The sequence below is a fragment of the Microtus oregoni genome, unplaced genomic scaffold (assembly GCF_018167655.1).
Source record: "Microtus oregoni isolate MIOR12 unplaced genomic scaffold, Mior012 000004F_ref0000308, whole genome shotgun sequence".
In the NCBI taxonomy this organism is placed as follows: Eukaryota; Metazoa; Chordata; class Mammalia; order Rodentia; family Cricetidae; genus Microtus; species Microtus oregoni.
In genome coordinates, this window is record NW_024543063.1 from 9,262,394 (window position 1) to 9,288,849 (window position 26,456).

Here is a 26,456-nt window from a genome sequence, read left to right on the forward strand (position 1 = left end):
ACCATCTGCTACGGGAATCCAATAAATACAGAGGATCCCAAACAAATGTACAAATGGAGCCAAGACATCTACATCACCTTAGGAACTGAGGTGCTTATCTCCATTCTTACCAATTTTAACCCTGTTTCCATAAATTTTGAGATTTGGAGACATGAAGAAAGTAACATCTGACTGACTGCATTTACTGGCAATGATACCTATTCCAATCGCTAATCCCCTGAAAACAGTTCCATGGTGCTGGCGGAGGCTGTTCATTCGTTTCCCAGCTGCACAGAATCCCCAAGTAACACACAAAAACTGTATTAATTAAATCACTGCTTAGCCTATTAGCTTTAACCTCTTACTGGCTTGTTCTTACATCCTAAACTAACCCATTCCTATCATTTTATATTTTATCATGAAGGTTGAGGCCTACCAGCAAGGTTCCAACCAACAGCTCGGCATCTTTCTCCTCTGGCAGCTCCATGACTTCTCACTGACTTGCATACTTTCTTCTCCTCTATCTGCTTGGAAATCCCGCCTTACCCTATTCTGCTAGGCCACTGGCTAAAACAGCTTTATTCGTTAACCAATAAAAGCAACACACAGACAGAAGGACTTCCCACACCACTTAAGTAAAAGGTGTCACACCAGTTACCTCTGGTCTCAGCAAAATCGCATTTTAGGTCTACTTTCACAAATACATACCATCCCCTCTGCTGGGCACCTTAACTGGGAGACTAGTTTCTGTCCTACTCTCTTCGTCAGGTTTTTCCATTTGTTCAGCTTTGGGTTCATCTTTCCTCTCCACCTGTGGTGCTTCTTGAGGCTGATGATCTGAAGGGGTACCTGGTCTAGCTGATGATAATGATGTTTGAGGTGCTTCCTCGTTAGCTTCTGGAACACAAAGCCATAGTAAGTGAATTCAGGGAAGTTTTTGTTTAAGTGGAATTCAGTAAGACAAAATGGGCCTTACCAGCTCCTGCTCTGTCTGTTTTTTCTCCCTCTTTCCGATCTGCCTTATCAGGTTCTTTGGCCTCTTCATTATGGCTGCTGTCAGAGTCAGAGCGCTCTTCTCCCTCCTCCACAGGCCTGAAGTCCATCTCCTGCTCTTCAGGAATAGGTTCTTTCTGCACTTTCTGTAGCAAGAAAGTAAATTCAAAGGTTAACAGCATATTTGGCTTTGGTGTAAGGTCAGTGCCTGTCATGGCACTTAAAACAAATTTCTTACTTTTAGAGAGAGGAATGCTCCAGAGGAGTCAAATGTGCCCATTTCTTCTTCAGCGTCCTCTAAACACCATTCCGGCAAGCTATCCCTGTCATCATCTATGCTCCCACTGCCAGAGCGCACTCTTCGGTAACCCCGCTCATCATCTCGATCTCGAAAATCAAACTCAAACCTCCGGCGACGTTCCATGTGTTCTCTCCAGCCTGTAGAACGAGGGCCATCTGAGTTGAGAAAGACAGAAACCTTAGGAAAGGTTTATGACAGTATTTGAAAAAGAAAATAATGGTTATGAAATAAAGAAGACAATGACAACTAAGAGCAAATTCTAACAGATCAGCCTTCTAAAGAAAAAAAAAAATCAGGAGAACTGAGCTCAGATCATTTACCATCACTAAGTGACAACAGTGTTTACCTTCAAAGTTTGTGGCATGTTACAAAGCTAAGCTTTAAAAGATAAATTTAAAACAAAGCACACTGGAAGGATACTATATTCAAAAGATGCACTCTGAATAATTAGGTCATTCAGTGAGCACTGATTAATTACTTGTATGGCCCACTCCTAGCCAAGACTTAGAGCACTGGCTGTCTCTCTGAATTAAAGCTCATGTTCTCTCTTTGGTAGGTATTAAAACAGTACCCTTTTTCTTACAAAAAACATTACTCTGAATTATAACAGCTCCTGTGTCAACTCATAATATCAAATTCACCGTACCTAATTACTAGTGTTAATTTCTTGCTTATAATTCTAACCTCCAACAACAACAACAAAAAAAAATTCATGAAATTGCAGCACTCATAAGTTATGATGCCCAAGATTTTACATGGCAAATCTCCCAGCACAGGGGCAGAGCAGGGTTGTCCCTGCTCTGCATCCTCTGCTGCTCACCCACAGCAGTGTACTTTCTCCCTTCAACTTTCCTCTGTTCTTACTTCTCCCTGTCTCACAGCCCCAGGGGCATTCCTGAATCCACCCCAGCATACTTTTTTACTGAATCTACTTTCCAACAGAAAAAAAACCCTGCCCAGTCAAGGTACTTTTCTAAAACAAAAGTACTCTTTTTAAGAGGAAAAAGGGAAGTTCTTGCTACAAGTCCAATCCACATCTAAGAGTCCCAAAAGAAAGGTGGTTTTTAAACCTTTCTTTTCTAGTCTTGACTCTAAGGAAAAAAAAAAAAAAAAAAAAAAAAAAAACAAAGCCAAAATGAAATGCTCTTACTCCTGAGGCCAAATTTGCTAAAAGAAACAATCTAAAAAATACTGTAGAATGGGAATGGAGGGGGAAATACTGTGGAAAAAATTAAGATGCCAAAAACAGATGTTAAATACAGAACTTAAGTTCAAAAAAGAACAGATACTTCCATTTACTACCTGCTGAGAGCACAGAATTTTATATATGCTTTGTTTAAATGTAAGGCTAGAGCCATTACTCAAAAGGAGTCTTCATGATCAAATGTTAGATTCCAGAGTCGGCTGTCCACTGCTATCATGTCTAAACAGTCTAAGTATGCACACTGATAGGAATCTATCCTTCTAGGCTCTCAGCTCCTGTTTCCCTCTTACTGAGTTTCCTAAGTTCATCTCCAAGAGTGGAGGCTTCCCTGTCCTCTGAGCACTATCTCCAGCTATATCCAGCTGTGAGCCCCGCTTTAATAAAACTACATCCCATACATTGCCTTACCAAGAGTTAGTAAAATTTTACTCATGAAACTAACTGTAGCAAGTGAGGCATACAGCTTACTAAGGCTGACCATAGCTTTATATGGGATTTACATCTAGAATAAAGTGAGAAATTTTCAGAAGATAAATCAATCTAAAATATTATACTGAAAATTACTATAACTTTAATAAAAGATTATAATCTAAGAGGTGGAAATTAACTTATAACAACTAAGTAATCAGACTAGATTTTCAAATATGCCAGGTTCAAAAGTAAAACATATTCACAAAATTAAAAAAAAAATTTTTTTCTCCAGATCTCTTTTATCTTTATCCCATAAAACATCTTTTAAAAATACATGGACAAGGTGGGGCAGAAGTAGATTGGGAGGCTGACAACAAAACAAATGAAGAATGATTTAGAAAAGAGGGAAAACATTGTATGACCAAATTCTAAGCTGCTGGGAAAGGACAACAGTAGAAGATGACCACTAAATGCTGACCTAACTTCCTTTAATAGTCTCAACATCACACACTTGGGCTCAGAGGCACTGTTCATCTTCCAAAACATTCACCTTGTTTGTTTTTGACCAGCTGGAATTTCTCTTCTCTTTCAGCCCAGATTCTGTCCATTCTTCACTGAATGTTTATTGGGAACATAAGTCTACAACCCTTCTCCTTACAGGCAAGCTCAGCACAAAATGCTGCAAGCCTTGAACAGAACTATGACATGTGGTTGCCTAGGATACAGACTGATGAGAACTGCCCGGATCCTATGATATAAACAATGCCCACTCATGACAGAAAATCTGCCCAAGGGGCAGCTATAAAGAACTGATATAATCATCAGACTTTTATCATAAGGTTAATTTTATTATGTTTTTATCTACATACCACTCGGTAACAAACTAAATGCCTGCTACAGTGTATCAGCTAGGTTAAAGGTTTGGCTAACAACTTGACTTTAAAATGAGAAAAATACTAACATTGTTATAGTACCCACTACTTAGGTAACCTTCTCTGGCATACAGCTGGTATTATTATGCTTCACAGGGCTGACACCATTCTGTTTATGTGACCCCACTATTCAAGCTACAGTACATCTGAGCATCATGAGGACTGAAGCAAAGGAGCTTCACAAAGCACCAGTGTCTTCAATTATTGGCATAGCTAATGCCCAAGAATGGTTTGAAACATTAAGAATCAAAAAAAAACAACTTAGAAATTTACTAATCATTACTACTCTTGTTCTCTTTTCTAAGGTCAGGAGGACAAAAGAATAAACTTGTGATTATTCCTGACCTAAGTTTAAAGTTTATTCTTCAAATAAAGTCTCCTTCTCCCCCAATCACATTTTCAAGGGAGAGAAAAAGGGAAGAATAATCCTTTCTTGTTCAGGAAAAATACCCATGAAGACAATACACATTCCAAACATATAGTTATACATTTGTAAGGTTTTTTTTTAATATTCCCTATTAAGTTTTAAAGAATGCTAAGACAGATTAAAGATTAAGAGGTAGACAAATTGAATGAACTCCTCCCCCATGCTTGCAAATGCAGGCAGGTGCTTCCTATTAAACCTATTTGCCCCAGGAAAAATAGAAAAGTGATTTCAATCAACTGAGTAGATGTGTTGGGGGAATTATTTTGTTGAAATATTTTTGTAGTAAAAAAGACTGAGCTATGACAGTATAAATGATTTCTTTTTAAAAAAGAAACAAACTTTTTCTTTTCCATTAAATCCCAAACATTTTTAGCAAGCTCTCATTCAGTTCCTTTGTGTTTTATACAACATGACTCTTACCAGGGCTGTGAGGCCGCCACCTCTCTCCATCCCTTCTTGACCCAGCTAACCGCCAACCTCCATCTTCATCTTCTCCATTTTGTTCCTCTCTAAAGATTCGCCAGTTTTCACTTTCTGACCGTATAAATTCATGCTTTCTACCCATAGATGTTGGTCCACTTTCCTCAAAATTTGGTCTCCCTATAAAGATAAAATATGGTAAGTTAATGCAGGCTTTTACCAGTAAAGATTTTGAAAAACAAGTAATACTTCAAACTTTCTCCCTATCTGTTCCTTCCAATGTTCAAAAAATGTTAATAAACTAACTGCCTATATATATAAATATTACACTTTTCTTAAAGCTGAATGTTCAAAGACTCAGCAATTAAAAATAATAAAAATAGTATGTGCAATTTTAAAAGGCATACAATGAGGAGCTAGAACAATGGCTCACAGTTAAGAGCACTTGCAGAGAATCCTGGTTCTGTTCCCGACACCCATACAGTGGCTCAAAACCCTCTTCTGGCCCCTGCTGACACCAGACATGAATGTGGTGAACATGCATACATGGAATCAAAGCACTCATACACATTAAATAAAATAAATCCTTTACCAAAAAAGGAGATACACTGAAAATCCAACTAATTTTCCTTCTACATAAAAACTCCAGAGACTTAGTCCCCAGAACTAAGAAAACAAACCATTAGTTTCCTATAAAATCTTCCAAACACTGCCCATGTGTATATTTAGTCATGTATTATGTATAACACATTCCCTGAGGATAACACACTCTTCTGTAATATTAAAATTTTCACCCAATGGTGCATTTTGCCAGTCTTTCCCTGTCAGCATACACTTTTTAAAGACATTCTTAATTATATTACCTTAACTTATATAACCAACTGGCATGGGTTTAAGTCTCCAAGATCAGAAAACATATACATTTCAACCAGTTTTACTAAAAAACAGATTGGAAATTCAAAAGTGAAGGCAGTGTATTTGTAAAGACTCATTTACTCAGCAATAGAGGAATATGACAATAGATAGCTATGCTATCTAACAATGTCTCAAGAGTTACTGATTTAAAAAAAAAAAAACTGTAGGCAAGGTAAGCCAAACTGATATATGCTGATATGTAACGTCTTACAAAATCTCACACTAGTTGAAAATAAAGAACTAGAAGAAAATTGAAACCCTCAATCTGCAAGTTACATGTTCTCTTGGTGACAAATCCTTTCAATTAATCCATAATGAAAGTTTTAAAGAAGGAATTCAATGAGGAAATCCTTGTTTCTAGTTATATTACATTTTATACATACTAAGATTTAACATTCTGTTTGTCCACACAGTTTTTCATTGTTAGCAGGTATTATTCCAACTAAATAATAAAATACCTTAGATCGGGGTAGCTAGACAGCTCAGTGGGTAATGGTACTTGCTATCAAACCTGACAACCTGAGTTTAACCCCTGGCAACCAAATGGTAGAAGAAGAGAACTAACTTCCAAAGTTGTCATCTGACCTTCACACACATGCACCTCACTACACACACAGGAGAGGGAGAGCAGGAGAGAGGGAGAGAGGAGGAGGAGGAGGAGAGAGAGAGAGACTTAAAATGTAATTTAAAAAAAATCTTAGAAGGGAGAAAAGACATTGTCTGCTAGGAAAACCACTATTTGCTTTTTGCTGTGGTCCACAGCTTCCAGGATCCCCCCAATAATCCCTAGCCGTTGGTATCCATGTATTAATTTTCTCTTAAGGGTGAGCTGAAATTATTGCCAAAAAATAGAATATACCTAAAATAATGTCACTTTCTGAATCTAAAGTTGTTTTTTGTTGTTGTTGGTGGTGGTGGTTGTTTTTTGGAGACAGGATCTCACTGTGTAACCCTGGCTGGTCTGGAAGTCTACTATAGAGAACAAGCTGGCCTGCCTCTACTATTTTGAGTACTGGGATTAAAGCTGGGTATCACCATGCCTAGCTCTGATCCTAAAATTTAAAAGGCCTCTCTCTTTAAGCATCTTGGAATCGTTCTCTGAAAAAAGTCAGCTACCCCATGGTACCTGTAGTGAAGCTCATATTACAAAGCCTTGAGGCTCTTCACTTATAGAAACATAAGATTGAAAGTGGTTCCAATCCCAAAAGAACCTTTAAAATGACTAAAGAATAGGCAGACAAATTATACTGCTTTCACTGGCTAGGTGTCTTGGACTAGCCAATAAATGAAGCAGAGAAATAAACATGCATGGCACGGTAGCATAAGTCAGTCCATAATCTCAGCAATCAGGAGGTAGACGGTGGATCACAGGTTCACATAAGAGTCTGAAACCAGCTATGCTAAATAAGACCTTAACTCAAAAGTCATTCAGCTAAGTTCTGGGGTCATCTACATTAGGCAAAGACCAAAATAATCACTTAACTGATTTTTTCATTTCCAATTCTTCTTATAGGAAGTTAATTTTCCCATTTTATGACTGAGAACATTGAGGCTCAAAAAATAATCCAAAAAAAAAAAAAGTGCAGACACACTCACTCCTTGCACTAAAGGACCTCCCAAGCGCTTCTGCTTAGATTGAGGGGCCAATATACTTTATAAAATACTATGTTTGCTATATGGCCTCATGAAAAATGTAGCTACCCTCACAAAAAGAGAAATTTAGAAGAAACCCTTAATGTATTTGAATATAAAAACAATGAGGAATGGTCACAAATGCTATTGAGCTGTGAGAACACAAAGTGCTAATTACAGAAGGCTAAACTAATCTAGCCACTCATTTTCATCATCTGCTTTTCCACGGGGGACCTCGGGAGTAGTGAGCATATTAAAGTAAGCAATATAGTTCTAATGGCAAAATGCAGAACTCGCCAAACACCGATTATCACTTTTCCTAAAAGAATAAACTATTAGAGGCTTTATTAAATAAAAATTAAAATCACCAAAGTATTAATAATGTTACAGTCTTAAACTGGAAGGCTAAAACAAGACTGCCAAAAAGTTCAAGGCAACCTGAGCTATAGCATAGTGAGATGAGAGTCAAAGTGAGGGCATGAGCACACAGGAGCGAGCATGGGAGACAGCACATGAGAAAGAGAGAGCAAGAGCAAGTGAACTGGGAACATAACTAGGCCACAATTTAATGCATACATACAAACATACATAGAAACAAGATGAGTGTTCTTCCCTCCTCTCACTATATTGTAGAGAGGCTTTCAATAGTTGGGCAGACGTAACCCGTCTGCTTTTGCTTTTCAAGTGACTGGGTATAGACCATCACCAGAGAGCCCAGCCTGGGTGACACTCTCACTGGAATCTACACTCCGGCTGCCTTATAGTCCCATTTTCCACTTCTGAAAGCAAATATTTATCTGATTATTCATCGCCTAGCAAGACCAGTAAGTCACTTATATCCTGACATTTCTCATTTGAGAGGAGTGGGTCTGATATGAAGCAGCCTGAATTTACCTGAACACTAGTAAATCAGTTAACAGAATTCAAACTTTAGTTACTAAATATCTATTACTATGAAACAATTTCTAAGAACTGTCATATACTTTTCAGTAATCTACATATACACTAAATATTACATATGAATATCAACAATAGAAAGGTTTCAATTATGAATTACTGGTAAAGCAAGGAAACCTATATGACAACAGTCCTTATAATCCCACATCTAACCTTCAGGACGCATAGTCATTTTCCATAGAAAAGGGTGAAAAAGACTCAAGGGCTTGTAAATAGACTTCACTCTTTTCTACTCTCCTCTTTAATTAAAACCTTTAATTAAAGTTCAACGTTCTTGGGTGTACATATAAAAGATGTGCAAGTCATTGTTTTTAATCAAACAATTGTACAAAATTAACACCTTAGCTGTTTGTTAAAAAAAGAAACTCTCAAAAATCTTCACATATTCCCCATCAGCCTTTTCAAATATATGCAATATTCTGATTTCTTAATTTTGCCCTTTAGAACTTTAAAAAAAAAAAAACTTTTTGGGGGAAGGCTAAACTGTGACTGAGATGATAGATTAGATAGATAGATAGATAGATAGATAGATAGATAGATAGATTTTAAGGAGTTTTATTTGGGGTGTTGGGTGCATACACACCAAAATCCGCATATGAAAAGACAGAGAACTTGGTGAGGCTAGTTCTCTTATCTTTACATGGATTCCAGAGATTAAACTTAAGTCATCAGGCTTGTACAGCAAATACCATACTCACTGAACTTCTTGATATAAATGGAATATTAATATACCCCTGAAAAATATTTTTACACTGGTATACAAGATTTCACAGTATGAACAGTTTCAATGTATTGCTCTTGAATTGTTGACATTTAGGTTGTTTCTTGCTTTTTGTTATTATGAACTGTACATTTATGAGTATTCTTATACACAAATTTTAGCAAGCAAAGAGATATGTTTCTTTGGGTACACATCATATTCAGCTTACTATCATATATTTTCCCAAAGAAATGGTATTACTTTGCTACTTGACTGTTTTACTCAAACCTAGAGTAAAAGATAACAGGTTGTCTCTTCCATACACAGACACAATTACACAAGTAGGATTACAAAGACAGACTTGAACACAGTGTCTGCTCTCTAGGCCACAGACCAGGGATGCACATGGAAATAAAGGACCTGATACATTATAGTTGATACAATGTCCTGATATAGTTCACCTGATCGTCTTAATAACCACAGGAGATTAAGTTAAACCTCACCATCTCTATTGTTCCTGTGCGGAAAGGGATACCTGTGGGTGGTTTCCCAAGATCACATAGCTGAGTCATGAATCAGAAATAGAACCTAGGCCTGCAACCTCCTAACCCATCTATCTCTACTACATTACTCTCAGTGGGTTACTCACAACTATGCACATTGAAAGCAGCCGGAAATTCTAGTAAAATTGAAGTAGGAAAAGGAAGATCTAGGATTTAAGCCTGCCAAGCTCCAAAAGGACGACAGTTGGTAAAACTTAGGAGATGTCAACATCCATAGGCAGAAACTACATTTATTTCAATATTTCTACTAAATTAATTTCAAAATATTTATTTCTGAAAATAATTGGTCAACTTCTCCAATAGAAAAGTTTTGTTCTAGAAATTAATTTAAGAACTGTGGCTTCAAACAATATAAAAAATATATTTCCAATTTCTCTAATAGCTAAAAATGGCATTGAATGAAGAACTACTCTAATAGTTTGGAATTCTTTCTAATTAGTAGGTATCTGTTGTATAAGTTTTGGTCAACAAGTAGAAATGACGAAGAGGTTCACTTGTATATTCTAGTTTTAAAGTAATACAGATTTGTGTACTCTTTTTGTTTTAATTTTCAGGACAAAGATCTGCCTGCTTCTGCCTTCCAAGTGCTGGATAAATGGCATGTGCCACCACGCCTGATAGATTTGTGTACTCTTGATGAAACTTAAATGACAAACATCAAAGTTATTCACAGACAGTTTAAAAGATGCTATCTTATGCTCTTTTTGTGTCTAATAATTGAAGTGTTCTATGGTGGCTAGAGCTACAATGAGGGCCACCCACATGGGCCCTTCCCAGCACTCAAACTCAAACTCTTTTCTCTGTAATATATCAGAACAGTGACAAAGTTGAGTAAAGAACAACTCTGGTAACTTTTTAAAATTCAATTTATAAAGAAGATGATTTAAAAGTGAATCTAACTCTAATATAATACTCTGTAAATGCATGTCTATAAACTGTACAGTTCCTAGCTAGAGAGCGAATAGAAAGACACAGATCAGAATTTTCTTTTTAAAAATATCTCAGGGAATAGGAATATGCCCCAACCCCTACAGCCCTCATGCTTGCTGTCTGCTGGTACACACCTAAAAACTGCCTGGAATATCTGAGGAAGGCAGTCACTGGAAAAAGAGACTAGATAAAGCAGCTATTCCCAAGCTACAATCAAGGGTGAGCTTGGGGCTGAGAGTCCCTACACTGGAAGTATGCTGTGACCAAGGATACTTTGTTTTTCAGGAAAAATGGTCTAAGGCTTTCAGAATCTTAATGCTGTCTAAGATCTTCAAAAGGTAAATATAAAAAAAGAGAAAGAAAGCTCATTTTTTTCCTGCTCAATATAGGAAATAGAGCTGCTGTATCAGAAAATAGTATTACCTACAGAATATTTTATGCTCATCATGGTCATTTAAGGCATATAAAAGCTGTTAAATACATATGTACTATATTATGTACAAGTAGTATCCCCCAATGAGAGTACATACTTGTTTCTCCCTTAACATATCAAGACAGAATAGGAGTCGTCTACAAATTAAATGAAAACTGAGTGCTGACTTCTGCCTGGTCTTCTGGGTGGACTTCCTAAGGAGAAGGAGTGGTAAAAGGGCACCTGTGTGCATGTTTGACTCACAGCCAAAAATGGTGTTTATGGAAAACTTCAGATGGAGCACAGAGGCATTCAGCCAACAAAATCTACAGCTGTGAAACTTGGAGCTTACAAGTACCCAAACTCCAAAAGCAAAAGCGGAATTATGGGACAGACTTTTGAAGCTTGTTTATGTGCAAATTTTTGTAGCAATTAACTTTGTATTTCTCTATTAAGAAGTGAAAGGGAATCCCATGCAAGTATAGACACTTACTTCCCCTTGTTCTCAATAGTTACTTATAAACATAATTTCAGAAAGGTGAAAATAAGAGTTTAAAGTCTACTCTAGAAGTCTCTAAACTTTTGCAGCCTAATCTCTGCTCAGCTGGTGAGCACAGTCCTGAAAGCTCAGCGCCTTCTGGCTGGACGACTAGGGGAGCTGCAGTATGTAAGAATGTCTCTGAAAAAGTACCTCAAACAATGGGCATATGTCCCCATCCCCAGAGCTCTCACACTCAGTGTGCTGACAGCACACCCAGAAGCTGCCTGTCAACTTTCACCATGCAAAACTGGAGTGTACGTATCTTTAACATAGTTATATAAGTTAAGAATACATGCAATCAGTCAAGACAGACCAGATACAAGAGTAGGCAAAATACTGCACTCCAACAAATCCTTTGTCATTTTAAAGAAAACTGTAGTGTATTTGTAGACTATTTACTAAGCTACTTCAGCTAAAATAGGAATCAGTACCTTTAGGGACAGAGATTTGGATCTAATAAAGACTAATTTACTTGTTTGTGACACTAGACATAATCATTACAACTCTTAACCAAAAAAAAAAAAACAATGGAACAGTAACATTTATGTTCATACAAAGAGATCCTTTAGATCCTACTCCAATTACCTTACTGTGACATACCTACTATGTCTTTTAAGGTGAAGGTGGCATATCTCATATGCCATAACCAATGTCACCTCAGCCAAGCTGACAGTACCATCTTCCAATGATTTAGATACTTGAGTGACATTAAAATACTGAGCTCCCCAAAGTCAAAGTCTCACTTCTAAAATCAGCCATCAGTGGTCACTGTCCACAGCAGGCTCCCAAGTTGGAAGTATCCCAGAATCAGAAAACTACTTCATATAAGTCAATGTGTGGGTACACGTTCGTGTGTGTATGTGTGGGTGTCAGTGTGTAGCTGAGGCTGGCTTCAAACTCGCAGCAATCCTACTGCCTCAGCTGACCAATAGTTGACATTACCGATATGAGCCACCACACCTAGTAGAGACACTGATTAACTTACTCTATCACCTTTGTGTCAATACAGTCTAAACTAGAGTATATTATTGAAAAGTCTGTCGGGCACAGTGGTACATGTCTATAATCTCAGTACTTGTGAGGCTGAGGCAAGGAAATTGTAAGTTGAAGGCACAGTAGACTATATTGTCAAGAAAATTTTTTTTATTTAAGGTGGGAGAGGTTTCCTAAATTGAATAACATTCTTTTCTGTCTTACCTACTGGTTCAAGATAGTGGCAGATATGCTAATGCCCTGCTTTTTGGGGGAAGAATGACCCACTACTTGCTCTAGTGTTTCTATTGCTTCAGTTAGGTGTTTTCCTCAATCAGATAGCTGAAAAATGACCCAATGTGTTCCTACTAACAAATGCAGGGAATAAATCTTACATGTGAATCTCACCTTGATTACTTTCCCTGGTTCTGGTGGTCAAAGTTACTAGGGCTATGCCTAAACTTGTATCGAAATGTCTGGCATTAATAAAACAAAGAAGGAATTAATGTATTTTTTAAATTGTGAAGGGCAGGAGAGAAATCCACAAAGTCGGATTTCCCTTCCTAAGTAGCATTAGATTGGTCTACATTCATAACTTTCCCAGCAGGCCTTCCCAAGCTTTTACTTCAAACAAGCAGAGTCTTTGTTTCCCAGATCCTCTTATGTGTAACATTTTATCAAAGTTTTAAAATTGGCAGCTAACAGAGGAGGAGAAAATACTGCTCACTAGGTATTACACAAGGCCATACTTTCAGCTCATGTGGAGGCTGTTACAACCTGGATTGCTGACATTTTTCAGGTAAATGCAATTTCAGTACTGAGCTACAGTTCCTGTACCATGAACAGTTTCATTCTACTTCATCACACATACCAGAAAGAAAGAAAGAAAGAAAGAAAGAAAGAAAGAAAGAAATCCCGCTAAAGATCACTAAAGCAAGCCTTAAGAAAACCCCTTCCTCCTTTCACCAGGGTACTGTAAAGGAAAGTACAAGGCATCAAACAATCATATTCCTTTTACTAGACAACTTGAAAACCAAGCAAAAACCAAAGACTGTTCCCTTGCAATTAGGAAGGAGGAAGGAGGATGTGTGCACTGTTTAGGTAATTAAGTGATCTATACCTACTCGTATGGAAACTAATTTGGAGCCATGCTGATGAGGTGAGATCTGATAAGAAAGTTAAAAAAAAAAATCAACTCATCAATTATGCCTAAACATCCTTACCCAACTAAATCTCCCCTCAAGAAATGGTGGAAAAAAGATTACTGAAAGAGATACCTCACACTTTAACAGGCAATATAAGGAGAGAGGGCTGAAAGGAAATCTTGCAGGGAATTTTATCCCTTTGAACTTTCAAATAAACTCTTAAATAAGATTATGCAAACTTACTAAAAACCGGTCCTGATTAGAGAAAAAATGCACCCCTTCTCCACTTCAGTTCTGGAGGCTTTCTCCAGAGTTGTTAAGGTTTGTGTTGGGTAAAGAAAGACCTCCTAACAAACCAGCATTCTTTTCCACATGATCAAAGCTAATTGGCCCCCCTGCAGACTAAGTGACCAATCACATCAGCTTCAGCTGAAACCAGCCCTCACGACATTATAAACACAGGAATGTAAGCTGCAAAGCCAGTCTAAGAAGAGAGCCTACAAACTACACTGCAGGTTAAAACCACCTGATCAAATAAACAAGACTACTAACTTCACTGAGACCTACCTTGGTAGGCTGACCCCACAACAGAACTGGTGAGTACATGAAGTAACCTTCATTTTTATTCTTTCTTTTAGGGAATAGGCAAGGATACTGACAGTAAATAGGGACAAAGTAAAACTGCTTACAATAGAGTTTTGCAACAGAGACATTACCTAGGCAGTCATAGCTAAGGTTTGTTCTTTTTTCTTCAACTTTAGAACTGGCAAATAGCCATACTGCTAAAACGTTAGTGAAAGTTTAGCTCTCAATTATTTCAGTAAATACATACTAATTCCTTGTTATAATACATAAATAAGTAGGAAAGAATACCAGATAAAACACATTGGCTTTAAAAGAAAAGACTGTGTTTAAAATAGAATTAGAAAAACTCAATATAAGCATATGGAAATAAATGCCAGAAGAATAAACTATTATGTTTTTAATTGTCTTAATCCAAAAAAGATATGTGTCCTAATTTAAAATTTCTTGTTAAGCAGGGAATTATTATTGAAATAGATTCTGTATATAAGAAATTAAAATATGAACTATTCTCTGAGCTTACATAATGGGGTTAAAATTCACATTGTTTGCTCTAATTATAGAGGCCAGGAAAGGTGCTTAAGAGACTTTCAATACAGCCTTTAAAGTGTTTGCATAAGGCATGAGCAAACACTGTACTCATTTAACATTTCTAAGTGCAGCCTCTATCTTAACTGTCTAACAGGAATTACAGCACTCCTCTAGAAGCACAGCAACAGAAAAAGCTAAGTTTAAGGGCTACCAATTAATGGACAGAGTAACTGTGTTATTTCGATAATGAACCTATCAAACTTTCATTTCTAAAAATAAGTACTTTCCCCATCAAACAATTTATAAATGCATAAAATTTTACAGCACCCACACAGATACACACATAAATTTTCCACTTGTCTATTCTACTTCCTGTTGTGATCAGTTCATGAAAATCACATAAAAATCTAAATCAAGACAAATGCATTCAAAATGCACTCATAGTCAAGTCAACACATACCTGTGATCGTAGGGCTTGGGAGAGAGAAGCAGTAGCCATCAGTTCAAAGACATCTGGCTACACTTGCTGAGGCTGAGAGCAGCCTGGGCTCTACGAAACCAGTCACAAAAAGAGGGGTAAAGGAGGGAGGGAAGAAGAGAAAAAGAAAGGAGGGAAGGAGACAAGGAGATATTTATGCCCCCATGTGCCTGTGAGAATGTAAAAATCATTTGTCTACTAGTCAGACATTTACATTAGAAGGGGGAAAATCCTATAAATATCAACCAACAGCAATGAAAATTTTAAACCATATAAGCACACATAAAATCATGCAGGAACTATCAAGAGGAAACACATATCAGTTGAGAAACTAGACATAAACTTAAAAACTAGCAGGTAGACTTTAAGGGAATATGTTATTTAATCTCTTTTAACCACATTCTTTGCTTTAATTTAAAAAATCTGACCAAGGGGACATGGTAGCTTGCCCAAAATGACAGAGCTCTGTATAAACAGAGCCAGCGCCTCCAGGCCATGCTCCCTATGCGTATCCCTATTCTTTGCACTGCACGGCAGTAACTTGACTATATGAATGCATCAAGGTAATCTACTGATGATCAAAATTTTACTTCTCTCAACTACTTCCCAACATGATCCAAACAAAAGTCAACAAGGTTTCATGGGGGAAAACAAAACTAAAAATGCTTCACTGTTTGGATACTGGCCTTTTGACTGCCCTGCCCATGACTTTTTCCATGTTATTTGGTTGCTAGAAGGGGAAAAATGAAATTGTAGAGAGCCTAGATAATGTTGCTACAAAACCTGAAATAACCAAAAGAAATCATAAAAAGACCCAAGTGAAAATAATGATGAAGCATAATGTGTGCATAGAAAGGCTCTCCTTCCAGTTACAGGGTTCTATAGCCATCAAGACTTAAGCAAGGGTGAACTTGATCAGCTCTGCTTCTGTAAAGCAGGGAGCCCTTAGTGTACTTCATTAGGACAATGGCTCCAAAGGCTCAATTACCAGTGTCCAGTCCCACAAGAGGCATTTCCACAGACACAAGAACAACTAAGTCTGACAGCTCCATTGTAGCCTTCCTCCTTGTGTCAAAACCATTTCTTTTATAAAAATATGTTAACAGCATAATTTTTAAATATCTTCTTATCTGCCAAGGTATGTTCAAAGCAATGCTGCATAAGATGTCCCTCTTCAGATTGCTTTACTGTACTGTATTTTATAATAATTCTGATTATGCTTATTTTTAAGTCTTAAAAAAGAAGTCTTCCTTAACTAAAGATCTATTTCTTAAACACAATAAGGATTCCTGGAGTACCAATATCTAGTGGCTCCTGTTTTTCTGTTTGTTTTCTTTTTGCCTTTTTTTAATTCACTATGTAGTCTTGGCTGGCCTATGCAGATGAGGCTGGAGATTCTCTTGCTTCTGCCTCCAGAGTGCTGAGAGCGAAGGCATGTACTGCCACTCCTAGCCCCTATGGTGGTTCTTGAACAAAGTATTGCTCACAAAGGCTAACCAGAGTCAAATGTCTTGGCTTTTAGCAATAATTCTGAATTCTGGTATGCTTGAGAATAACACTCAGTAACTGCTAAATGTATGATTTTGGAAAATTTATCGTGCCTCACTTTCATTACAAAATGGGAATACTATCAGTAGTTATTACTATAAAAGTTAAGAAGCATTATCAGTGACAATAAAGCAACTAATACTGAATTTATCTTACGCAATGCATTGCCTTTTAGCCTCCCATGAATTTGGAATGGTGCCTAGCACAGGATAAACAATATATATCAGCTACTATTATAAATCATTACCACCATTAAGAATCATGAATAGAGCAGACATGGTTTAAACTAGTTACTTCAGTAACAGGAGCAAGAAGAACATCTACTAAATGTGTTAGAAACCATCAGAGATCAGCTTTAGAATATAATATAGCATGAATGCTGAAAAAATTAAATGTAAATTAACTGTTATTAACCAGACTAGGCAAATAATCCAAAGCTCTCATGAAATGTGTATAATCTCTTGCCTTTCTATATACTTTTGTGGCTCCTAAAAAAAAAAAACAAAACAGAGAGAGGGAGGGGTAGGTAGACAGTATGAAGTACCTAGCACAGAATCTATAAAGGTTTTGTTGTCCCTAAAAGGAAAGAAAACAGGTCTTCTAAAATATTTTAAGAATCTAGCAAAATAAGGAGCATTAAATATGGGCTGAGGTATGGCTCACTTGTCAGCACTTGCCAAACAACAAAAAAATACACTCTTAATGATATAACAACTTGATAGGGCAATAAGTGATACAACAAGAAGTTTTGTTTTTTAAACTCTACCACATGAAACTAAAATGAGCTCTTATCTAAACTGATTAACTATCCAGTGTTCAATCAGATGTAGCTCAAAACTGAGAAAAATACAGAAGAAAAATAGCCCAGGTTTTACCAATAAAGATTACAATAGCCTCAGGACAAAAGACAAAGTCACACATGCCTAGCTGTCCAATGTCCAAACCCAGTAACAGAAAAAGTCTCTAAAACCCCAGAGTCCCTAGACAGACCAATCCAGTAAACCCCAATATCACTCCACCTTCTTAAGTATCAAGGAGGAGAAAGCAGCAAGGCATGATAGCACATGTTGTAATTCTAGAACTGAGAAGACTAAGCAGGAGAAGCTGAAGTTCACCAACTTATGCTACCTAAGGAAACAAAAATGGGGGAGTGGGGAGAGGGCAAGAGGAACGTAAGTGGGTATGCAGTACTCTCAAGGTATCTATTTTGGAAGAAGTGCCTTTAGAGAAAGAGAGGCAGGCCATCTTCCTTGATTTGTTCCTGAGAGTCACTTTAAAAACTCCTGATATATATATATATATATATACTTACTTTGTCCAAGGTTGGTAATACATTAGATATCTATTAACAACATAGGGGAAAGCCTATCCCATCATGAAAACTGATCACAAAAATTGTCATCTGAATTTTTATTGTTTATTTTTGCTTGTTAAATGTTTAAATTTTTTTCTTCTGGTTTACTTATTCTCAAAACTACCATTATTAAGGCTGGAAGGAGGGCTCAGTAGGAAAGAGGTTACCTAGCATGCATAAGGCTCCAGAGTCCATTCCTAGTACCAGGGGCAAAGGGTGTTATCTGGATACATCAAGTTGGAAAGTGTAGAAGTTATACTGGGGGTTGAACCAAAGGCCTTACATATGTTAGATGGGTGCTTTACCAATGAGTTCCAGGCAGGAATTTCGTATTTTGTAATGATTTAGTATGAACCAAGAATGTGTGTGCCCCACAGCTATCCATCCATCAACCAGGACAGAAAGACTATATCAATATATCCACAATGGCAAAATAAAACTTACTCACAAAGTTCTCAATAGGCTAATTCTAAGGAATACATTAAAATTGTGTATCTGCTGGGGCTGGAGAGATGGCTCAGAGGTTAAGAGCACTGACTGCTCTTCCGGAGGTCCTGAGTTCAATTCCTAGCAACCACATGGTGGCTCACAACCATCTGTACTGAGATCTGGCGCCCTCCTCTGGCGTGCAGGCATACATCGAGGCAGAATGTTGTATACATAATAAATAAATAAATAAATAAATAAATAAATAAATAAATAAAAAATTGTGTATCTGGGGCCAGTGAGACGGTGTACTTGGTAAAGTGAGTGTCATTAAGACTATGACCTGAGCTTGAACCCACAAGGTAGAAGGAGAGAACTGATTGCCAGATTGTCTCCTGCCCTTTAAAAGAACACCATGGAACACATTATCACCCACCCCACAACAAACATACACCACACAACACGGATGGATGGATGGATGGATGGATGGATGGACGGACGGACGGATGGATAAAAGAACCTGTGAATCCCTAAAAGATTAACATAAATAAATCTTGACCTAGTATTAAGTCTGACATCAAAACATATGCAGAGTGCTGGGGACCTAGATCAATATAGAGTCCTTGTCTAGCAAGCCCAAGGTCCAGAGTTCTGGATTTAATTACCAGCAACTGCAAGGAAACAAAGTACTGTAGACTAACTTTCAATGATTTGTACTTATTTAAAGAATAGAATACTTATAAATTTAAATTTAGTCTGCTTAACTATAATAATATAATTATTCATAATTATCAGCAAATTTTAAAGAAATTGTTTATTTAGAAATAATATTTAGTTAACTCAATAAATACTTAATGTTTCCCTTTGTGCAAAGATAAATGTAGGTATTAAAAAAAGCATAAATCATATGCCTCACCCTCTGGAACTCAAATATATATTTAGAAAACAAAGTATCAAATGGTATTTTTATAGTCACTCAAGGAAAGTGTAAGAAATATCCTAAAATAATACATAACCAGTTAATAAATAAATGGTTTGACCAGTAATTACCCTCTTACATAAATACTATGAGAACGCTTCAGAACTCATGAATATGAACTCTAAGTCAGCTAAGTTAACTGCTTTACTCTTATTTCAGAGAAGTGCAGTCTGAGATGGACAGCAGTAATTGTAAAGTTAACGCTCCTCTTCTAAGTCAAAGATACCGGAGGATGGTCACAAAAGATGGCCACAGCACACTTCAAATGGATGGTGCTCAAAGAGGTCTTGCTTATCTTCGGGATGCATGGGGAATCCTAATGGACATGCGCTGGCGCTGGATGATGCTGGTCTTTTCTGCTTCTTTTGTTGTCCACTGGCTTGTCTTTGCAGTACTCTGGTATGTTCTAGCTGAGATGAATGGTGATCTGGAAATAGATCACGACGACCCACCTGAAAACCACACTATCTGTGTGAAGTACATCACCAGTTTCACAGCTGCATTCTCCTTCTCCCTGGAGACGCAACTTACAATTGGTTACGGTACCATGTTCCCCAGTGGTGACTGTCCAAGTGCAATCGCCTTACTTGCCATACAAATGCTCCTAGGCCTCATGCTAGAGGCTTTTATCACAGGTAATTATTTTTTTTAAGAAAAAAAATACTACAAGCCTTTTATAAAGTATATAGTTGGTTATAGGCAGGTCTGCTATAAACAATTTATTTGTATTATTTTAAGTAGGTAATAAGAGAGAAAGAAAAGAATCTAGGAACAAACAATAGAAATATATAAAGAATACTAGAACTATGTAAGAAAAAAGGACCATATCATTAACTTGCAGGAATATACTATGCAAAATTAATAACAAAAAAACCTAAAAGTAATTCACACAGAAGTTATTTTGCTAAGTATGTGAGTAAGTATATTAAACACAAATTTTAACAGTCATGCTCCCTGACAGAAGAAGCTGACTTCTTAATCTTCTTTCTCATGGTAGAACATTCTCCTCTGAGATCACCATGTACTCAACACAAGCCCCCAGCAGCACATTCAGCACCATGTTTTAAAGTTAAAGATATACACAAATTGCAATGGGAATATGGCCATAAATATTTACCTATATGTCTGGTAACACACAAGACTCTTCCCTCTAACAGTGCTGGTTCTTTTTTTTTTGTAGCATACACAAAAAAAGCATACTAATAGACTAATAGATAAGCACTGAACATCATGAAAGATGACCCACTGTGCTACCAACTGGCTCTACATCTTTGTAACAAATCACTTAACTTCTATAAGTATATTTACATTGGCTCCTTTCTTAGATAAATTTAAGATAATCTATGTGTTTAGATGGGAAAATGTTTAAATTTTTGCACTTAACCCCTAACTAAATCTGCCATTTCCTTCAATTATGAAGTTGTACATAAATATGTATGATATGCATTTTAAGTTATACAGAGACAAATAGATGGATGGAGAGATTGGTAGATGGATAGATGGATACCCACACACTACCAGTAAGTGTGGTATAAACAGAATCAGGTATTTCAAGTTAACTACAATACTTCAGAATTACAGTATAACCCACTGCTAGATGTTGTTAATGCACTGATACAGCATATGTAATACTGTACACTTCTACAAATGCTAACTGAATTTCAATATATATTAACAGTTAAGCACTTACAACATAATTATGGGGTCTGTAGAGATAGCTCAGTGGTTAAAAGCACCTGTTGCTCTTTTTACAAAGGACCTAAGCTCAATTCCCAGAAAACATACAGCGGCTTACAACAATGCCTTCTTCTATTTAGCCTCCTCAGACACCAGGCACACATACAGTGAACAAATACCAAACATGCAAGCAAAACAATCATAATGCATAAAATAAATTATATACATATATAAACTATATAGGTATACATATATGTATATATATATAATTATAAGGATTGAATACGCCTCACCAGCCAGGCAACAGGCTCTGAGGCACAGGAAAGGTTAAGGAAACCCCCATCTATAGCTGTGAGTGGTACACAGTAAGTATGCACTTAAAAAATATACTGAATCACTTGAAGGCAAGCTTCCCAAAAACAGCCTACTAGAAACTTCAAAGTGAAACATTCTTTAATACATTACCCTTCTTCCAGCCTTTTCTAATCACTTAGCTCTGAATCTATTCTTTACTCAAAGTTGTACAATTGTTACCATACTGAATTTATTTTCTATTACTTTTTTGTAAATAAGAGCATGAATATAGAAAATTATCAGTTCTTGATCTTTGTAACTTACAAGATAAAGTTTTACATTTCTTCCTAACAAATCAAATTTTTCTTACAGTTGTTTTGAAATCATGGGCTTTTTGTTGGTTCTTAACAGAAATGTTACATATACTCTCAAAAATTCAGATAAGTAAGATTATCTAAATGAACAATGGTATAAATTCCTTACTCAGCAGAATGAGAGGAATGAGTGAGAAATATGTAACTACTTGGCATACTTTTCCCATTCAGAAAAGGTATTGAGATTTAAAGTTTTCTGTTCTTTGAAACAACAAAATAAAACAAAAATATCTCAATGGTTTTTTAATTTAGGTGCCTTTGTGGCGAAGATTGCACGGCCAAAAAACAGAGCTTTCTCAATTCGCTTCACTGACTTAGCAGTGGTAGCTCACAAAGATGGCAAACCTAATCTTATCTTCCAAGTGGCCAACATCCGGCCCAGCCCTTTGACCAGTGTTCGGGTCTCAGCTGTACTATACCAGGAAAGAGAAAATGGTGAACTCTACCAGACCAGTGTGGACTTCCACCTTGATGGCATCAGTTCTGAGGAATGTCCATTCTTCATCTTCCCACTAACCTACTACCATACCATCACACCAGCAAGTCCTCTAGGTACCCTGCTCCAGCATGAGAACCCTCCACACTTTGAATTAGTTGTGTTCCTCTCAGCAATGCAAGAAGGCACTGGGGAAATCTGTCAAAGAAGGACATCCTACCTACCCTCTGAGATCATGTTACATCACCATTTTGCAGCTCTGATAACTCGAGGTTCCAAAGGTGAGTATCAGGTCAAGATGGAGAATTTTGACAAGACTGTTCCTGAACATTCAACTCCTGTGGTCTCTAAGAGTCCACACAGGACTGACCTAGATATTCATATCAATGGACAAAGCATTGACAATTTTCAAATCTCTGAAACAGGGCTGACAGAATAAGACTCACCTATTCCATCCCACTTCTTAATGTATTAAATATATCCAGCCAATTATGCAGCTATTTTCCTTCACTGTATCTCATGTTTCCTTTTCCTCAATGTTGATTACATCATGTCTATGCTCACAAAAAAATGGCTAAGCTAACTATATACATTACTCAAAACAAAACAGTCTATGCTACCAAGTTTCTATCAGTGGTAATCTGCTCAAATCAAGGCAACTCAATCTAATAGGTACCCATGTGAACAAAGCTGCAAAGATGTAGCATAGTATCAATAAGGAAGATAAAATGGACAGTGAAAGCTAACACAGCTGAACTCTAAGAAAATTTAGCTCTCATTTTCATTTGTAAACTAAAGCAACAGTCTAATTTCAAGCCTAGCTCCCTGGGTGGAAAGCTGATTTCACAATATTTAGTGAACAGCCTTTTACGACTTTTATTTTTTCAAGACAGCAAACATCATTCCTTTGATTCTTTTAAACTACAAAACTAGGACATTATCACCCAAATTTTTAACAGTTAGAAACAAAAATACAAAAGAAAAGTAACAATATAAATTTATAGATAACCCCAAAAGCATTTGACTACAATACCCAAACATATGTATATATATTCATATATTTTTGGTAGAATATTCAAAACAAGTAAGAAAAGCTCTGACCCAGACAGAACCTGCAGAGTGGCATTTCTGAAGAGATGCAAAACTGTATGTTTCTACTATTTTAAACTCTTACTTGCATAATACTCAAGTAGGGGTCTAAAAGTTAATCACTTCAGCATCTGAAAGCATTATCTTAGTATGCATGACTCATTCAATGACATAAAAAAGTCGTACAACCTTCCTAAATACAAATATGAATTTACAATTTTATAGATACAAAACTTGAATTAAGATATAATGCAACTAGGAAAAAAATCTCCAATAGACAAAGCAGAAAATTAGGTAACAAAGTATTTTCAAACCCAAATTCCTGTTTCCAACATCAAATAGTTTTTTCTATAAACACAAAATGAGTGTTTATTCACCAGTAGGAGGCTGGACTAGATGATCTCTATTGTTTCTTTCCAAGTCTAATATTCCATGAAAATTATGCATTCTCTGCCTGTTTTTATTTTATATATACTAAGATGAACCCTTTTTTAATATCATGCTTAAGATATTTCTTTAAACAATCTTCATTTCAACTGAAACCTTGAGCTATCCTCCAGCAAAATAAAAAAAAATCATACTATCAGGTTTCAAAGAGATCTGTAACTGCATGCCTCCTCTTCCATTTCCCTTATTTGGGATTAAGTGGGAAAAGTACAAGATTAAATTTCACTGTGGCGGATGACCCAGACAGGATCATCTTGAAATACATACTAAGTAACACTAATGTTACAGAGAACAGCAAGTCACATTTTTCTACTTTTTAACAAAAGGAAAAGAAAATAAAGAACAACTTTGGAGTGTCCTAAGACTGAAAATAGCAGAAGATTATTAAGAACACAGAACCTATTTATTTTGAAGCTTTGCTGTTTAAAAATCGCAGACATATACTCTTCCATGGCAGGCAAACCAACTTAAGATTGCTGATGAGGACAGCAGAAATTCCTTATCAAGATTATCCTGACCTGTGAAAAGAAAACCTTATCTGAGACTCCCTGAATGCTTCTTTGTAAAGAACACTACATCACTTACACCGATTTCAACTTTATCAAACTGCCTGTTAGACAGTGAATACATTAAGACATTTGAAAGTAAAATATTCCTACAAATGCTTCATGTTCCCCAATTAAATCAGATAAATCTCATTCCATAGTTACTAGTCAGGCAAAATCAACATCTGAAAATTAAAAGTGCCTTCCTCACCCTCCCTACCCCCGCCAAAAAAAGGATTGGTTGGTAGGGATTGAAAGATGGCTCTGTAGTTAAGAACACTAGCTGCTCTTCAAAGGTCCCCAAATTGATTCCTAGCACCCCATAAAGCAGTTTAAAACCATCTCTTTAACTCCTGTTTCAGAAGATCTGACACCCTCTTCTGGCCTCCCCAGGCACTAGGTGGATACACACAGTACACAGACATTCATGCAAGCAGAACACTCAGATGTATAAAAATAATTTTACAAAAAAAAATGTAATTCAAAATCATTGTTCAAGAAGCTGGAGAGATGGCTCAGGTTAAGAGCACTGGCTGTTCTTCCAGAGGTCCTGAGTTCAATTCCCAGCAACCACATGATGGCTCACAACCATCTGTAATGAGATCTGGTGCCCTTTCCTGGCAAGTGTATATTTAATAAGTAAATTAATTAAAAAAAAATCATTGTTCAAGGACCAGAAATATTCTGGTAGCATTGTCCAAAATTCTTTCATTTATTTCAAAGAATCAGAGTTCCTAGGATTAAGTTTTCTTCAGAGAGAGCATTATCCCCTCGGGAATATGAAATATAAGTTGAAGAAAGGAGGAAATCACTGGAAACTCATATACTCAACAATGAAGACAACTTAACAGCCAAGTAAAGTTACTCTTGGAAACCAGTAACAAAGTATGAAGTTCTAAAAAACTGGAGAGAAGTCGTTACCAAAAATCTTCAACTTAGATTTATGCTTAAAAAGTGTAACAACAACCAAAATCATTGTGTTTCCAAGTACTTCATACCAAAATGCATATTGTATCTTGAAATTCAACCTGATAGGTATCCATGTTGGTGGACTTACAAAGAGTACTGTACTATTTCCAGATACTTCACATAAAAATGTATGATGTATCATACTTGACTGAGCCTACTGATGTCATGAGGATCATTTGTCTTTAATGATAATTTATATTTCACTCTTACAGAAACTACAAGATGATCACAGGAATTAATCTTTCCTGTACAGCAATCAATTCCTGTTGAATAGGACTTACAAATCCAATGTTACAGGCCTTTTCCTACCTATTTATTCTCCCAGGGGTATTTACAGGGGGTAAGCCATGTTTCTTATCCAGATGTTTGTAATTCTGCCCATTTATCTTCACATATAAGGCTAACACATATGCTAGGTGTAGCTCAGTGGCAGAGTACTTTCCTAGTCTTCACAAGACCCTGGGGTTTGATTCCTGGCATCAAAATAAATAAATAGATAAATGAATGAATTAATTAATTAATTAAATGGAGTGGGTATATAGTATGGCCCTTTTCTAATTTTAAAAGGAACAAGCTGAGGCTGGGGAGATGGTTCAGCAGGTAAGAGTGCCTCCAGTATAAACACACGGACCTAAGTTCAAATCCTAGAATCCATGTTTTTTAAAAAAAGCAAAAAATGTCTTCATTGGTTTGTAACCCCAGAATTGGGGATGCGAGGGGATAGGACAGGCAGATTCTAGGAATTTTCTGGCTAACCAAAACAGCTTCAGGCTCAATGACAGACTCTAACTCAAGTAAATAAGGTAGAAAACGACAGGAAAATCACAACATCCTTCTCTGGCCTCCACATACATTTCTATGGGTATAGACACAGACATGCTCATATATACAATTCATACATACAAAAGTAACCATAATTTCCAAATAAAAAGAACAAGTCATTCTGGTATCTTTAATAATTGAATTATCTTAACTTGATATCATAGAACATGTCACAATTGATCAATATATCAGTTTGTCTCAACAAATTAGTACCACTATCCCTAGAGGGTGCTGTAATTATCATTAACAAATTCTAATCTGCATCACTTTCAACAAATGTCAATTACTAACAAAAACAGAAAGATCAGAATCCTGAACAGCTAATCTGAACTCACCTTACCAAAGCATTCTATTAGATGTGTATGAAGCACTGTACAATAGTCTAACACACACACAACCAGCATATTACTACCTTCCTTAACCATACCCTTCTGACATTTCACAACTATGTTTTTATGGTTCAACTTTTCT

At 36.6% G+C, this 26,456-nt stretch overlaps 2 protein-coding genes across 7 annotated transcripts in view; one reads left to right on the forward strand and one right to left on the reverse strand.

Annotated features, from left to right (window-relative positions):
- Positions 1–26,456, reverse strand: part of Gigyf2 (GRB10 interacting GYF protein 2) — a 135,668-nt gene that overhangs the window by 49,612 nt on the left and 59,600 nt on the right. For 2 of the 5 annotated variants that reach the window (XM_041649691.1, XM_041649693.1), the window contains exons 9-12: positions 4,668–4,847; positions 1,211–1,428; positions 956–1,118; positions 688–876 (exon numbers count right to left, since the gene is read on the reverse strand). In XM_041649691.1, coding sequence (XP_041505625.1) covers positions 688–876; positions 956–1,118; positions 1,211–1,428; positions 4,668–4,847 — 750 coding nt within the window. Of the gene's footprint in view, positions 1–687; positions 877–955; positions 1,119–1,210; positions 1,429–4,667; positions 4,848–15,007; positions 15,068–17,592; positions 17,686–26,456 lie in introns of those variants that run through there. The other 3 variants (XM_041649694.1, XM_041649695.1, XM_041649692.1) reach the window with 3 other exon arrangements.
- On the forward strand, positions 19,508–22,933 carry Kcnj13 (potassium inwardly rectifying channel subfamily J member 13). Of its 2 annotated transcripts, none has more exons than XM_041649696.1 (2): positions 19,508–19,967; positions 21,930–22,933. In XM_041649696.1, the coding sequence occupies exons 1-2, from the start codon at positions 19,508–19,510 to the stop codon at positions 22,550–22,552; spliced, it is 1,083 nt and encodes a 360-aa protein (XP_041505630.1). In that variant the 3' UTR covers positions 22,553–22,933. The 2 variants fall into 2 exon arrangements, with proteins under 2 accessions (XP_041505630.1, XP_041505631.1); XM_041649697.1 differs by having other exon boundaries at positions 19,508–19,731; positions 21,930–22,098.

Bases quoted from the DNA above. Each gene is read 5' to 3' on its own strand.
- Kcnj13 (XM_041649696.1), top strand. From the start codon at position 19,508: ATGGACAGCAGTAATTGTAAAGTTAACGCTCCTCTTCTAAGTCAAAGA. The intron at 19,968-21,929 runs GTAATTATTTTT...TTTTTAATTTAG, and splicing joins GCTAGAGGCTTTTATCACAG to GTGCCTTTGTGGCGAAGATT.